The 14,851-nt window shown below is 45.0% G+C and overlaps 1 protein-coding gene across 1 annotated transcript; it reads left to right on the forward strand.

The window, feature by feature from the left end:
• Window positions 1-3: 3 nt before the first annotated feature.
• znf652 (zinc finger protein 652) lies at window positions 4-13,200 on the forward strand. The gene is given in 7 exon segments (XM_037475716.2): window positions 4-718; window positions 5,079-6,572; window positions 8,743-8,890; window positions 9,250-9,365; window positions 10,674-10,818; window positions 12,323-12,626; window positions 12,628-13,200. Coding segments are annotated over 6 exon segments (2,076 nt in total). The 5' UTR covers window positions 4-718; window positions 5,079-5,516; the 3' UTR covers window positions 12,935-13,200.
• Window positions 13,201-14,851: the final 1,651 nt, after the last annotated feature.

The raw sequence follows: 14,851 nt of genomic DNA on the forward strand, positions 1-14,851 counted from the left end.
AGTTGCTCTGGTAAGTCCTCAATATTGAGAAGTTTTTATGTTTTGGGAATAAATTAAACTATGAAAGTTATTTTATATATAATGTAGTGAAGAAATGTAAATATGCCTACGCATTCTTACTAATTAGGATATTGATCCTGGGAGTTACCAGAAATTCGCAAAACAATAAACCACGCGCTTTGTTTTTTTCCCGCACACGTCAAAGACATAAAAGGCACGAGGTTTGATATTAAAGAGTGTTGACGGTGAGAAAAATCTTTGTTACACTTGAAGTATTTCTCTTTTGAGGGGGCAAATAGGTCCCCGGGGTCCTCACTATTATTTCATGAATCAAGATATCAACTTAGCGGGCGTGTGTGCGCGCGGCGTGTCCTGTCTCGTCAGGACGGAACCCAGACCTAAATCTAGTCCCGGACCAAAACCTAGTCCCGGACCTAGACGCTGCCGCGCGTCCGCACAGGCCCGGGTATCGAGGAGGAGCGCCACGTAGCGAGGGCTGAAGACACCGGGGCGCAGGTATCTCTGCAGACGATACGAGACGTCAACAAACAGTCCGCTGCCGCCCCCCCCCCCCAAAAAAAAGATCACAGGCATCGCTCTTTCCTAAATGCACATCCGCGAAATTCGAGGGAGCGCGAGCGAGGAAAGTGCGCGTTCAAGCCCGAATCTGTGCAACTCTGATTGCACGGACGCAGGAGGGAGGTCGCTCTCGAAGGAGGTAAGCCTGCAAAACGACCGCAAAATGTTCCCGTGTAGCGTGTCCCTATATGCACCTAAACGTACATGCCGAGCCGGGGGGGGGGGGGGGTCCCCGCGGGTCGGAAAGACGTTGGGTCGCCGGTGAGAATAGTCCGCGAGCTCAGCCAGCACCGACTCGGTGACAGAGTCGAGTGGGTCTGACCAGCAGTCGAGAGGGGGGGGGGGGTGGGTTGTCAGGAAAGCGGCGCTTCTCATCTTGCTCTTTAGACAACGTTACACTCATTTCAAAGCATGACATCCGCTTTTTCTTTTGCTTTGTGTTGGTCCGATAACTGCCTCACCGCTAACGGTGCAGTATCAAAATTAAATGTCAACGTTAATAGCTATCTGACGTTAATGCTAGCTTTAAGCTAACTAACGTTAGCCCCTTTCTGGGCGGTTTTGGGTTAAAAAAAAGAAACGTAAATGCAGTGTCTGTCCTAAGTTAATGTATGTTTGCAAATATAAGCCTTTATATTTTATTGTTTGCGCGGGGTAAAATGCTTTGTTTTTGAGGTTGAGTGACATTTGACTGCACTAAAATATCTTAATGGCTGCATCTTGAGCTAATGTGGCTAAGCTAGCTTGTCATGTGTATGCCCTGTGCAGGTCAGTATCCATGGAGTACTGCTAGCTAGCTAAGTAGCCCAAGTTGGCTAGGCCTGCACGGTGTTGCTGCTGCTCGGTGTACAGTGTTGCCCTTCTTAGTTTTCACCTCTTACTTTGCTCTGTATGCATTGCAATGTTAAGTTGTATATTGCTCTTACCAAGATGTAGCCCGAACCAGACAGTAACGTTAGTTGCACTGTATCCATCTATCTCGTCGTACTTTATAAAAATGATGTACTCTGTTTTGCACTTTGTAACCTCATTAGTTAGAAACGGTGATCTTGTTGGCCCAAATCCTCTCGTTTGTTCATCCAAATTCTATTTTAAATTGGAGATCCATGTTTCTATGATGTCTTTCCCTTCCTAAAACCTAAGCTATTCCTGCTGTGAGGCTCAGTGGACTGCTGTCTGTCTTGATATTCTCTCTCTCTCTCTCTGTAGTTAAGGATACTTGTTTTCGGAGGGAGATTGGAGTAACTCATTTCTCCCTTTTCTTTTATACCTCAGATGATTCATACCAGACCAAAAGGCACTATTAACACAGACTACTGCTCAAGGCCTGATTATCGGCTTGAGGGCCAGATACTTAAGGAGCACCCCTAGAGTGCACCACAGCACACAGTGAGCCGGTTAAGGTCTTATGAGTTTGGACAGAGTGAGGAATGTGAACCTTCACACGATCTCACTACAAGCTGCGCGAACGGGAAAGCTCATTAAAGTCTAGACTTTAGACGGAGCATGTATTTGAGGAGCACTGCTACATAAGAAGAGGTAAACGTCATCTCTGCTTAGTGCTCCAGAGGTCTCGCCTGCTGCCTCGCTCTTTCAGACACTCGCGTGAACACTTGGATCAGTTAATGTTGTTTGATTGAGGTTTAGTATAGTGCCCTCGCAGTAAAGCTCCCATCCTGTGTCATTCGTAGCTCAAACCACAGTATCTAGTATACAACGTGCTTTGTGGCTTAACCAACACAAGAAGATGTTTGGTTTCTCGTAGTGTCTCTGAAGCGCCATTGAGCAAAGCTGTAGTGTGTTTTTTGTTGAGGCCTTCATTTATACACTTTTCTTATTTTTTTGTGTGTGAGAGTGCAAAGTTCCAATAGGTGTGACCTCTAACTAACAAGGGGGATTGTGCTGAATAATTACCGGTGGTATTGAGAAGTCTCTGCTCTGTTTGATTCCCACATCAAAGGAGTGCATTATTTAGCTGTGAGTGAAACTCTGAAGTGACTCATCATTGAAAACGATAAGCCGGTGGAAGGATTTTGCTCTGCGGGTTACATAACCACACTGTGTGTTTTGTGTATTGGCACTGGAACCACTTTATGGGACCGTTTTCAGCAAAGCATGTATCACTTTTAATTGAAGTTATTGAAATGCTTTTTTAGAGTCCCTTGTTGTTTAGTCTTTCAACACAATTCAAATTAATTTCAGCCATCCATGTGCCTTAAAAAAGAATGTAACATGGTGCATGTTAAGTCATGTTATGGCAGTGGTTTCTTGTGCAATTTATTTTCCTGTCATCCAGACGAAGCCTGATCTATTGGGCTCTATGTCTAAGACAGCCATGTGAGGTTGGGTGCCCTGTCACTGCAGGGCTCACCCTCCCGTTGTGGTCTTAAGCTCTCGGCGCACAGTGCTCCAATTCTCAGAAAGGATCACAGTCAGAATGCACAGGAAGACGGGTTTGTCTTTGTCGAGAGACATATTCTACATAAGTGGCTTCCGCTTCTATTTTCCAAACTGGTGGAACATTGCTGCGTCTGTTTGGCTTTTATAACAACTTTTCCATCTATGGCTACTTTTATTCTGGCTTATTTACCTTATAGTCAAGTGAGATGAAGCGACGGGAGGAACAAAGCAATCAGTTTCAGATTCTTCGAGAGCGATTACAGTAATGAAAGTTTGAATGAATTAGACTGGCATTTAAGATTGAATATACACAAAGCCTCTGGAATGATTGCAATTTTATTACTGATGATTTCATAAGTGCACTGTTCACTTTAGATGAGTAAGTTGTTGTTATTAAACCCCCAGTGATGAAATAAAAGTGCTGCAGTAAAAGTAAAACATGTTTACAAAAGAAGTGGTAGTTTCCAAAAATAGACTTTTGCGTCGATTCTTACTGTTAAAATCTACGTACTTCCGGTTTAGCGGCTACGCTTCGTTAATTTGTGGTTTTTCCCATAAAATGAAAATATGGAGTAAAAAATTGTAGGTATGGTTTTTACGGTAAAAGGGACGATGATAAGGTACACGGACCTGCCTTGAAAACCACCTTTCGTTTAGGCATTTTTTGGGGAGAGGGATAGTTGAAAGTTGACACAAGCGGTTTGTAATACAGACTGCGAGGCGCGCTTTCGCCGGCGCGCAAATGTGCGGCGACACACGGAGAGTGCATTGTGGGATTTGTAGTGTTATGGTGATGCGTGCGATATTCCGTTCGGGCCAGCTCTAATAGTAAATAGATTTGATCATGCGGGTCAGAGATAATTCATTTCACGGGCCGGATTTGGGCCGCGGGCCTTGAGTTTGACACCTGTGCTGTAAGGGTTTAGCTCTACTCTCATGTCCCCTTTTACTCGCACTCTCCACTAGAACAAAGTAGTTGTCATGGGTTTGTAAAGGGATGTTGGAATATCTTCGCCTATTGATGCTTTCTTTGAAAACAGTGGCGTGCTTTGTGTTTAAAGAAATAAAGCAAACCGTATTTGTGAAGACCGAGAGAGGATGTTTCCCATCTCCAAGAAAATTAATGGGTTTTTTGGTTTCTTGCTCAGTGAGATTTTCTGTTGAGATAACCGCCCTGGTGCACACTCATTTTGAGGTCAATCAACTGTCAGCCAGCGGCACCCAGCCCAGATATATGCAAAAGTAATAAATATACAAAAGACATGAACGCAAGATTTATTCATATATGTATGCACACACTTTTCTTCTTCTTTTTTATATTTTTTTAATTGTTAACTTGCAGAAACGTGACTATTTCTATATGGTCCCAACTGTGCGGGGCTCAGGCTTCATTGAAAAGTTGAAATAGAGTTTCCTGTTGTTGTTTATGAGCTTCTGAGCTGTGGTTACTCAAAGCTGTCCCTCAGTCGACGGAAAGACAAATGCTTTAATCAGGGGGAATTGACATTAGCTTTTTGTCTTGAAGTCAAATTTGTTAATTGTGTCAAATGTAAGACAGATGGGAAACATCACTATGATTGACGAATGTTTTTGAATTTAGCTGTTTATTGTTGTGCGGTTGCATCTGTGTAGTCATAGTCCATTGCAATTCATACTGAGCTCTCAACAATGTTACAATAATGATGTGCTCGGAACGTCACGTTAAGAAGATATTTTCATCATCTTACTATTATGCTCTTAAATGACAAGATGTTTTATTAATGTGACTCCAGAGAGCAAATCATCTCTGCATTGAGTTTCATAGTGAGGTGTTTCACTTGTGGCCTTGACATATTAATAGCCACACAATGTGGTTGTAGCCATCAGAGCCCGAATCCAACTGAATATGCCAGTTTACAAATACGTGAATACACAGCTTTTGAAGTTGAATTCATGTGCATTTGTTTTTTAAGGCTGTGGTTTTCACTCCTACACATGGAACTGAAACATTTGTGGGCAAACAATGTGCTCACTGTTGAAAAGGTGACCGTATGGCTGTAGTTTCACCTCAGACTCGCTATAGTAAAGTCTCATGTGTTTTCTTTTGTCGTATCCCATAGATGATGCACTGCAAATGGCTTTCCAAGCAGCACACGGAAGTCCCTGCAGCAGTTCCATGTCTGTCTCTGCAGCTTGAGGACACCAGCAGTCTGCAGATGAAGTGAATCTAAGACCTGCCTACACCTCGCAAACGGATTTCAGAGGATTTTAGCTCGAAATTTTCAGCATCAAAGACACAAAGCCTTTTTGCATATTTTTAAGCATATGGCGCAAAACCTGGAACGGATTATATGTCTTTCCGACTGCCTATCCTACCTGGGACAGCATGGAGGCTCTTTTTGAGTCTGGTTAAATATCAACCGCCTCGTCCCCTCCTTCCTGTCTCTTTAGTCGAAGGAGGGTGGGGGATCGGTGTGGCGTCCCCTGCCCTTCCTCGTAGAGTAGGCTAGCCCGGCTTGGCAAAGTCTTTTTTATTTCCACCAACTCATCCCTGCTTCATGAAATCCTGCAAGAGCCTGAGGGAAGAGGTTTCTGTTCCGAGCCTTGGCGGGATGTCCCAGGAGGAAGGACGGAGGGCTCCGGTTACCCAATCCTATTTCCACTCCCCTAACCCAGATTTGGACCTGGCAGGCAAGCTGTATAAGAGGGAAGTTGGTGGTAAGCCGTATTCTGTGTTAGTGGACAATAAAATGTCAACAAAGACCTCCATGGGAGATCAGAACATCGGTTCGATTCCCATCCAACATGTGACGCCACAGCAGCATCAGCAGTACTTCAGAGAGGCAGCAGTAGGACAGGAGGCGGGGACGCACGGGTCCCAGGCTGCCAACAACCGCACCTCGGACGACACTGAAGATGACGACGAGGAGGAGGAGGAGGAGGAGGAAGATGATGATGACGATGAAGATGGGGAGGAGGAGAGCTACAAGCGTGAGCAGATCATTGTCGAGGTTAACCTGAACAACCAGACACTTCATGTGTCCAAGGCAGACAGCAAGACTGTGACCACAGCTGATGACTCTGAAAGAGCAGGCAGCGACGATGACGACGAGGAGGAGGAGGAAGAGGAGGAGGAAGAAGAAGAAGAAGAAGAGGAGGAGGAGGACGAGGATAGCCTTGATGAAGAAGATGAAGAAGAGCTAGAGAGTCAAAGAACAAGGTCAAAGAGAGCTCGCCGGGGTGATGGCGACACGGCGGCGCCCAGCCAGCCGCTGAGAAAAAGCCTCCGGACGGCTCTGAGCAAAGCCGCCGCCGGAATGACCACCAGGGGCCGGCGGAGGCGCATGGAGCCTGCAAAGCGCAAGCGCCGGTCGGCCCGGTCGGCCCCGTCCTCTGCCGGTTCCGCGGCGGCGGGGGGGAAGGCGGAGGCGGAGGAGAAGGAGATGCTGACGTGTGAAAAGTGCCCGCGGGTGTTCAACACGCGCTGGTACCTGGAGAAGCACATGAATGTCACTCACCGGAGGATGCAGATCTGCGACAAGTGCGGCAAAAAGTTTGTCCTGGAAAGTGAGCTGGCCTTGCACCAACAGACCGACTGCGAGAAGAACATCCAGGTAAAGCAGAGCGCCCGCGTCCCACATCCCTCATCTCACTGTGGCCACTGTTTGAAGAGGTGCATTTCTGTTGATAACATCTGTAGTCCAAATACCTGCTTATATTGTCATTAATGCATTCTGTTTTTCAGTTAATTATTTTTTAAGCCAATTCCAGTAGCCTGGTGACCTTCTCAAACTGCTAACATGAGTTAAACATTTATTTTTATATAAACATTGGTTGTTGACTGTATCAGTGGGTTCAATTTATGTTCTCTAGAACTGAAAAAGAGATTCAACACATTGATACCAAAGATCTTCAAGCAGTTCTTTTGAATATTTGTTTGTTAAACTATTTTCACATCTTTTTAGTTTGTGAAGAATCTTTTCACCTTTGTCTACTCGGTCAAATCATTTGAGACCATGTTCATCGGTGAAGATACCAGTTCTCTTTTATTAGCTCTTTAAGCTTAATGCAGCATTTTAATTGAATTTTAACCTGAAATTAGCTATTCCTGCCCATAACGTGTATAAATACAGCTGTGGTGGACACACATTTCTACAATATAATTCATCTTCATGAGAAAATAAGTTCATATTGTTGACCCCACATCTCAACAGACCATTTGTCTCTGCTTGAGTATGTTCCTAATCCTCGTGGGAAAATTAATGAAAAAATGTTCATATTAAAGATAGATTTTAGACATGAAGTCATCAAACATTTATTTTAATACAAAATCTCTACAATAAAAAAGTAATTGTTTTGGTAAATTGTAGTTTCTTGATACCTAGAATCCTTTTCTTTTTAGTTTATTCCATTTGTCTCTCTCTTTCTCACTCACAAACACTTTCGATTTACATTAAAATTGACTCGTTTTTTGTTTAGGACTTGGGGTAAATGTAGCAAAAACATGCGTTTTGTACGGAAACATGGTAGTGCGGCCATGGCCGTTTGCCAAATGCCGGCCCATGCAAAAGGGCACATTGAAATATCTCTGTAGTTGTGATCCGGTCTCCGATCGGACATTCTCACAAGTTGATCCCAAAGTCGAAGCATTTGACACTTACTGTATGTCTGAAGTTTGGAGGTTCCCAACCCATTTCCCCAGTGAATGCCCCGTACAGGATTATGAACGCTGGTCCAACCTGTTTGGTCACAGAAACCCACACATCATAAACCTAGTCGGGTGTATGAAATACACATAAATGATTGTGGAATCCAGCGTTGACACAATGTTCAACTTACAGTACTCAGTACAGTACTTCTTTAATAAACCAGCAGTGTATTAATTAACTTGAAGATGGGCATCAGGTTCTTGATTAAGACACCTTGTTGTAAGCTAGACCTTGTTCTAATAAGTATATTATAACCTTGGGTTGTAGAAAATGTAAATCAATAAAACAAACAAATGTTAATTAATGATGATAAAAGTATAATCTTGAGTCCAGTAATGTTGGTTAGATCCGATGACTGTTAAATGATCTCTTAACACACATATTCAAATGCTGTATGGAAACAGCCACTCAACGTTTAACACCAAACAAATAAAGCTGTTGGCACCATAACTAATGTTACATTAACACAGTATGATGCTGGATTTATTTCCCACATAGACAAAAGTCCCAAACACAGAACATATATTAACGCTCTTTATTTCCAAAGTCAGTCCAAAATGAAACCCGCTGAAAAAGGGTGCACTTGCACAAAGGCACATTTTTTAAATTTGCAAATTTGATTAGAAAAAATAAAACTGACATATAGCTGGCAAAAGTGCCTTTTCTTTTAAATATTCATTTGAAAGAAATGAAATACACTTAATCTCAATTATTTTCTAATACTGCACCTTCCTTTGGGATTGAGTGTCTCTGTATAAAGGTGTCTCTCTGTTGATAAGTGTCTATTCTTTTCAGTTCCATAAAACAAAACGACAAATATTTTTACTTTGAAACACTTTTAATGGCATATCATCGTTTTTGACAGTTGATAATCTGCAGATCTCCAAAAGGAATCAAGGAAAATAGATTTTCTTTCCCCCCCCCCCCCCCCCCCCCCCCCAGCAGAGGGCGCTAGAGCACAAGGCAACAGTTTGGCAAATTAAAACCATTTGATGTCAGTCGGGTTTGTGTTCTCATAATATTTATCAGCAGCAATAGATCTTAATGGTTTTCACTATGTTCATGTGTCCCTTAGTGTGTCTCCTGCAACAAGTCTTTTAAGAAGCTGTGGTCACTGCACGAGCACATAAAGATTGTGCACGGCTATGCAGAAAAGAAGTTCTCATGTGAGATCTGTGAGAAGAAATTCTACACTATGGCTCATGTCCGCAAGCACATGGTTGGTAAGTGGGGGTCTTTTTCCACACGTTTTTATTGTGCAGCATCACTGTAATATTTGAAACAACTGGACCACATGACGTCATGCTAATATTTTGCCATATAGATGGTATATTTTGTCCTTTTTATGGCTACCATTGGTTTTTCTTATGGTGTGCATGTGGCCTTTACTTTGAGTCATCTGATAAAGTGTCTGATTAAAGAAAATAATGTAGTGGCCTTTTTTTTGTTGATACATGGCTGTCTTTAATGAAATGTAATCATCTGATCGGGTGTCAGCAGTTGTCTATAATATAATATTGTTGTCCTGTGTCGCTTTCTCTCTCTCTCTCTCTCTCTCTCCTTCATGCATTTCTCGCCCCAGCTCACACAAAGGACATGCCGTTTACCTGTGAGACGTGTGGGAAGTCGTTTAAACGCAGCATGTCTTTAAAAGTTCACTCGCTCCAGCATTCGGGAGAGAAACCCTTCCGTTGTGAGGTAAGACGCACAGGCCGATTCTGATCAATTGAGATCGCGTTACGATACAGGACAGTATCAAAAGACAAATCAATCATTTACTGCACTGACAAGAATTGGTTAAGTTCCATCGAGAAGGGATTCAAAGTTTTAAAACATCATCGTAAAGATTTAAAAAATATATTTTTAAAATAAGTTTCATGTTCCGGCTTTCAAGCATTGTGTTGTATGAAAATTAGTTTTTTTCAATGTGATCACTGATCTGTTTGATTCCACAGCGCTACGCTGCGTCATAATGGTTCATAATCTTCCTGACGAGACCTTTTTTAAGGTTAAATACACTCTGTCCGTGATTCGTTATCAGTGACTGCAGGTGTACCAAAGATCAATTGACAAGCCGAATGGGGCCATTTTCTCTCATTGTTCAGAATCACGAGCCACACATGTTACACATAGAGGAATTGGTCTTGATGATTGATGCAATGTAAGAATAAAATAAGATACTAAATTTACAAGCAAAATGAAAACAATATATATAAACAAGATAAACACAAAAAGGACAAACGTGACTTCCCAAAATACTTATCGTTAAATTCATCCGTCTTTTTCCCAGGGAACGTGAAAGGCTCCAACTGAATATCAAACCACGTCAGCTATTAGCAAACTGCGTAGTGTTCACTAATTAACCAGAACCTACAATGTGTCATGTGTGAGATTTAACCAGCAGGTTCTCTGGAGGACTTTTGCCTCATTGTGGGTCATTATTTCAAAGCTTATTTCTGCTCAGTTGAAAATGTTATTCTGTTATCACTGTTCTCACTCAAAAATTCAGAGGAAGGACAGATGGGATGGTTTACTCCCACCCGAGGCCTTTCAAAGTCCAACCACACGAACGGCAGCACACAGGCAACATGTGTTTATGGGTGGAGCTGCTCTAATTAAATGTTCTAAGTCATCCTACACTTTAATGCCCTCACATGCTTTTTAAGGAGGTTTGTGATGTATGGGCCATTCTCCTGTCCATACAAGTCTGTTATTCCAAATGGAAATTATTAGATTCCCCCCCCCACAGATATTTACTTAGCTGGGTGGTGCCGTTCAGATGATGAATATTATACCTTGGAAAAGACCTGACCGAGGAAGCCTCATAGTGCAAATATACAGCGTGGTTACATGCAGCCAAATAAGCTGGTTGCTGTTGGCATGCTGCGCTAACCTAGTTCCTTAAATGTCATGTGTACTGTATAACGTAAAAGTCTGTGAATGTGTATTTGCGTGTGTGTGTGTGTGTGTGTGTCTCCTGAACGCCTCCTGTTATTTCCGCTGTAGAACTGTGACGAGCGGTTCCAGTACAAGTACCAGCTGCGCTCCCACATGAGCATTCACATCGGACACAAGCAGTTCATGTGCCAGTGGTGTGGCAAAGACTTCAACATGAAACAGTATTTTGATGAGCACATGAAAACACACACAGGTGAGAGTTGTCTTAGTTCCTAAGCCCTTTGAAACATTCCTGTTGTACAGATGTGAGTTGGCAGCACTGGAGCTTTGGTGGTTTCCAGGGGAACCACGGCCCGGCTGTCACTAGCAAAGTACACACATGCACACCTGCAAGACACTTTTCCCATCTTCAAAAATAAAGTGGGACAACGTGAGAAGGGGTTCAAGGAAAATGTTCTGTAAATGTTTGAATTATACACGGACTGAAATGGAAACGTAACCAGAACGCACTCAGCCGAGTTTCAACACGACACCAGTCCTCCCCTTCTCTCAGCGAGCTGAAGTATTTGAATATCACAGTTGTGCCACAGTAAATTACTTGGAACGTATGCAATAATGTTTTATTTCGATCACATCCAACTTAAAATATATGTGAATAACAATGCAAAAGTGGCCAAAAGGCTATTTTTTAATTAGTAATTTAAATTATTATAATTTTTATTGCTATTTATTTGGTACCTGGTGTTGTTTAAAATTTCTTTGATACTTGACATTCCGAATGCCTTGAGATGAAAACTTGACAACACGGTTCTTGGGTCTGCCGGCCGGTCCCCAAACACGCTCTACAAAAAACCCAAAAACACGTGGGATGTTTCCAAGATAAACCTTCTGGTGGCGAGAGCCGGGAGGCTTCGCCCAGCTTTGTAATGAGAGGGGTGTTCTACATCAAAGCGGAGCCGTGCATATATAAATATATATATATATATGCACGGCCTTGTAATGACTACGAACACACACACACACACACTCTGTCTTACATCCGTCTGTTGCTGTTTCGCAGACCAAACTGAGCCGGTTCGTGTTCCACAGTGTCTCTGCTCGCCGTTGGTCCTCCCAGTTCTATTTGCGATGTGTAATTACACTTCCCTCTCTTCTGCTCGCCGCTAGCAACCAATTTTAGGCTGGCGCAGGAGGAGACACACCCAGCCGTGCCCTGTAATAGGCGGCACGCTCGCCAAACACAGAGACTCCCAGAGTTTGCTCCACTAAGCGCACAACTTTTCATGATGATGAGAGAGAGAGAGAGAGAGAGCAATACAACAGTGGCAGAGAACTAGCACATTAGCTGTCACCTGTTTGATATTCCGTTGGTTCGGAGGCTCTTCGTGCGTAATGGCTGCGTGGGTGGCAGCAGGCACATTCGGTGGCGCCGTGGAGGGAGGTTAATGAGAGCGGCGTTCCAACCGGTTCATTTTTAGCCTCTCTGCTCAACGTGTGAATCGTAATGGCTTCCGTCGGAGTGGGTGGGTTGATGGCAAAGAACCCTCAATTCAAGATGCCAGCGTATTAGCGTTTTTTGAAAGATCTGTCGTCCTTTTGCGGGGAGAAATGGTGGACGGGAAAAAGAGAGCTTTTCTTTGGGGAGGGGAGGATGTTTAATCCATTGATGAATGATCTTCTATCTCATTTGACTAACTGCGTGGCTCCTTTGGTCCACTATTGTAGTGTAACCCTCATTCCTGTCCGAATCTCTGCAGGAGAGAAGCCTTTCATTTGCGAGATCTGCGGGAAGAGCTTCACCAGCCGGCCCAACATGAAGCGCCACCGCCGCACCCACACGGGGGAGAAGCCCTACCCCTGCGACGTGTGCGGCCAGCGCTTCCGCTTCTCCAACATGCTGAAGGCGCACAAGGAGAAGTGCTTCCGCGTCACCAGCCCCGTGGTCCTGCAGACCAGCGGCCCCCCCCTGCCCGTGCGCATCTTCGCCAACACCTTCTCCACCTCCTCGTCCTCCACCTCCGGTCCCAGTCCCTCCGCCGCCGCCGCCCCCCCCCTCAGCGCACGTGGACCTCAACCCGGCGGGGGGGCCCATGCCTCCGCGAGGCCCCGCGGGACACGCGTTCTCCCACGTGCAGCTCCACTCAAACCCCTCCCACCACCACCCCCACCCCGCGGCGACCCAGCAGCACCTCGCAAACGCACCGCAACACCCCCACCACCACCTGCCGGTGCCCGCGGTCTCCCAACTCCCCCCACCCCCGGCCCTGTTCAAGAGCGAGCCCTTAAACCACTGTGGGCATGAAGACGCCAGCTACATGCACCACATGGCTCCCCCCGACAAGGGCCCCGGGGCCCCCCAGCACCACTGAACAGGGCTCCAGCTCTCCGGGCCCCCACCAAACCGCCGCGCCTTTTGTTCCTCCTCTTCTTGTAGTCCGGGCCTCAGTCTCTCGGTTGCGGTGCTCCTCTCCAACTGATTAAACACACCTGTGTGTGAGATGCAGACTTACACACCCTCAGTAAGACCCCGATGCTTAGATGCTGCTCAACTAAAAAACCTTTTAAAATGAAAGGAAGGAGTTCTCCATTTGTACGTTGGTGGGTGTAAAGTGTCTCCTTGCTGATGGATGGAGGGAGGGGGGGGGGGGGGGGGGGGGGGCGGGGCGTGACGTGCTTTCGGATGAGCTGCGCGGCTCATCGAGGATCGGCACCAGTCAGCGATTCTCCTCGAGTTGACTCGCGGTGGCTCGTCGATCGGAGCCTCGCCCCGAAGCAATATTTACTGAATGTTCTACCTGAAACTTTTGGCGGGACGCCTCAACCTTGGCCTAGAGGGAAAACAGCAGTAGTGCAATGGTGTAATGGTTTGTGTTGGGGGGGGGGGGGGGGGGGGGGGGGGGTTGTAAATGGTTAATTGAATCAAAACAAGGTCAGAGATTCACATAACGGTTAAACGGTGCTTTCCATTCCAGTGCGTACAGTGTTTCTTAATCGTGCTTTTTCCATTTGATTTACAGAAGCCCAATATCACAAAACGACAATGCATTGCGTGGCCCTGGCATTTCCACAGAGATGCGAGGCCTGACTGCGCGCGTCCCCCCCCCCCCCAACTTAAGATTCCCTCGCTGTGTTCAGTGCAACCTCCGAGCTGTTGGTCAAGGGGATGCTTTTAGATAACAGATGACTGTCAAATACTGCCACTGTGAGGGGCCCCACATGTGGCCCCATCAGGATTTACCCCACTTCCCTTCGCTGCTGTCGAAATGATACGGGTTACCATGTGAAAGGTCATTTGACACACACACACAGTATACACACACACACACCTGGGACCTTTTTAATCACCGTTCTTAACAGGCAATTATGCATATTCCTCTCAGCCTATATTCCACGTTCACTTCACAGACTGACGGATCCACAAAAGCAACCGCGTGTCTACCCCTGTTGAATGTTGCCTTTGCAGAATGATGGCAGATGATTTTGTTCATGTTTTGTTTGTATTTTATATTCTCTGATGATTTGCTCGGTTTTAAGCTAATGTAGATATACTGTTGTTAGCACATAATAGGAAATGTCAGGATAAAAGGCAGTGGTCATACAACTTCTAATATTTGGAATTCTTGTAAAGATAAACATGCACGCGGTCCAGTCAGCGTCAGACATTACATTTATTAACGTATCAGCCGATGGTGTGAATGTTAGTTGTTTAAAGTAAGCCTAAATGGTTGGCAAGTCGTGTGTCATGAGTTTGAGTTGCGTGGCCCTTCACCCAGTCTGACAGATATCGTGTGTGCGTGTGCGTGTGTGTGCGTGTGTGTGTGTGTGCGCGCATTTTCTCTGCCAGTGTGTACATGTGGTTGTCCCAGTGCTCTTCTATCTAATGCTGCTTTTACACAACGTGCCCCACCATGTGTGTGTGTGTATTTGGGGATACCTGAGATGGACAATAGCAGTAAATGGAAAACTGATCCCCTCTCTCACAGTCTAACGGTATTGAGCCTGAAAAGGTTCAGCTCGGTAGTTTAGGGTCAACCCTTTTTTGGTTTAAGACCTGTGATTATCCTGCCATTTCTAAGGGTCTTAATACTTTATTATTTGCTTGCCCTGCCCCCTCGGGTTCACTGCTGGGCTTCAGCATTTTCGCAGTATCTTTAGCTTGCTGTTTTTTTTGTTGTTTATTTTAAAAAGCTTTTTGTGTGTGCGTGTGTGTGTGTGTGTGTGTGTATGTGTGTGTGTGTTCTCTGCACTTTACTGCTGCGTGGGTGAGGCACAGGGAAGGGAGGGAC

The sequence above is a fragment of the Pungitius pungitius genome, chromosome 12, assembly GCF_949316345.1.
Source record: "Pungitius pungitius chromosome 12, fPunPun2.1, whole genome shotgun sequence".
NCBI classification, from domain to species: Eukaryota; Metazoa; Chordata; class Actinopteri; order Perciformes; family Gasterosteidae; genus Pungitius; species Pungitius pungitius.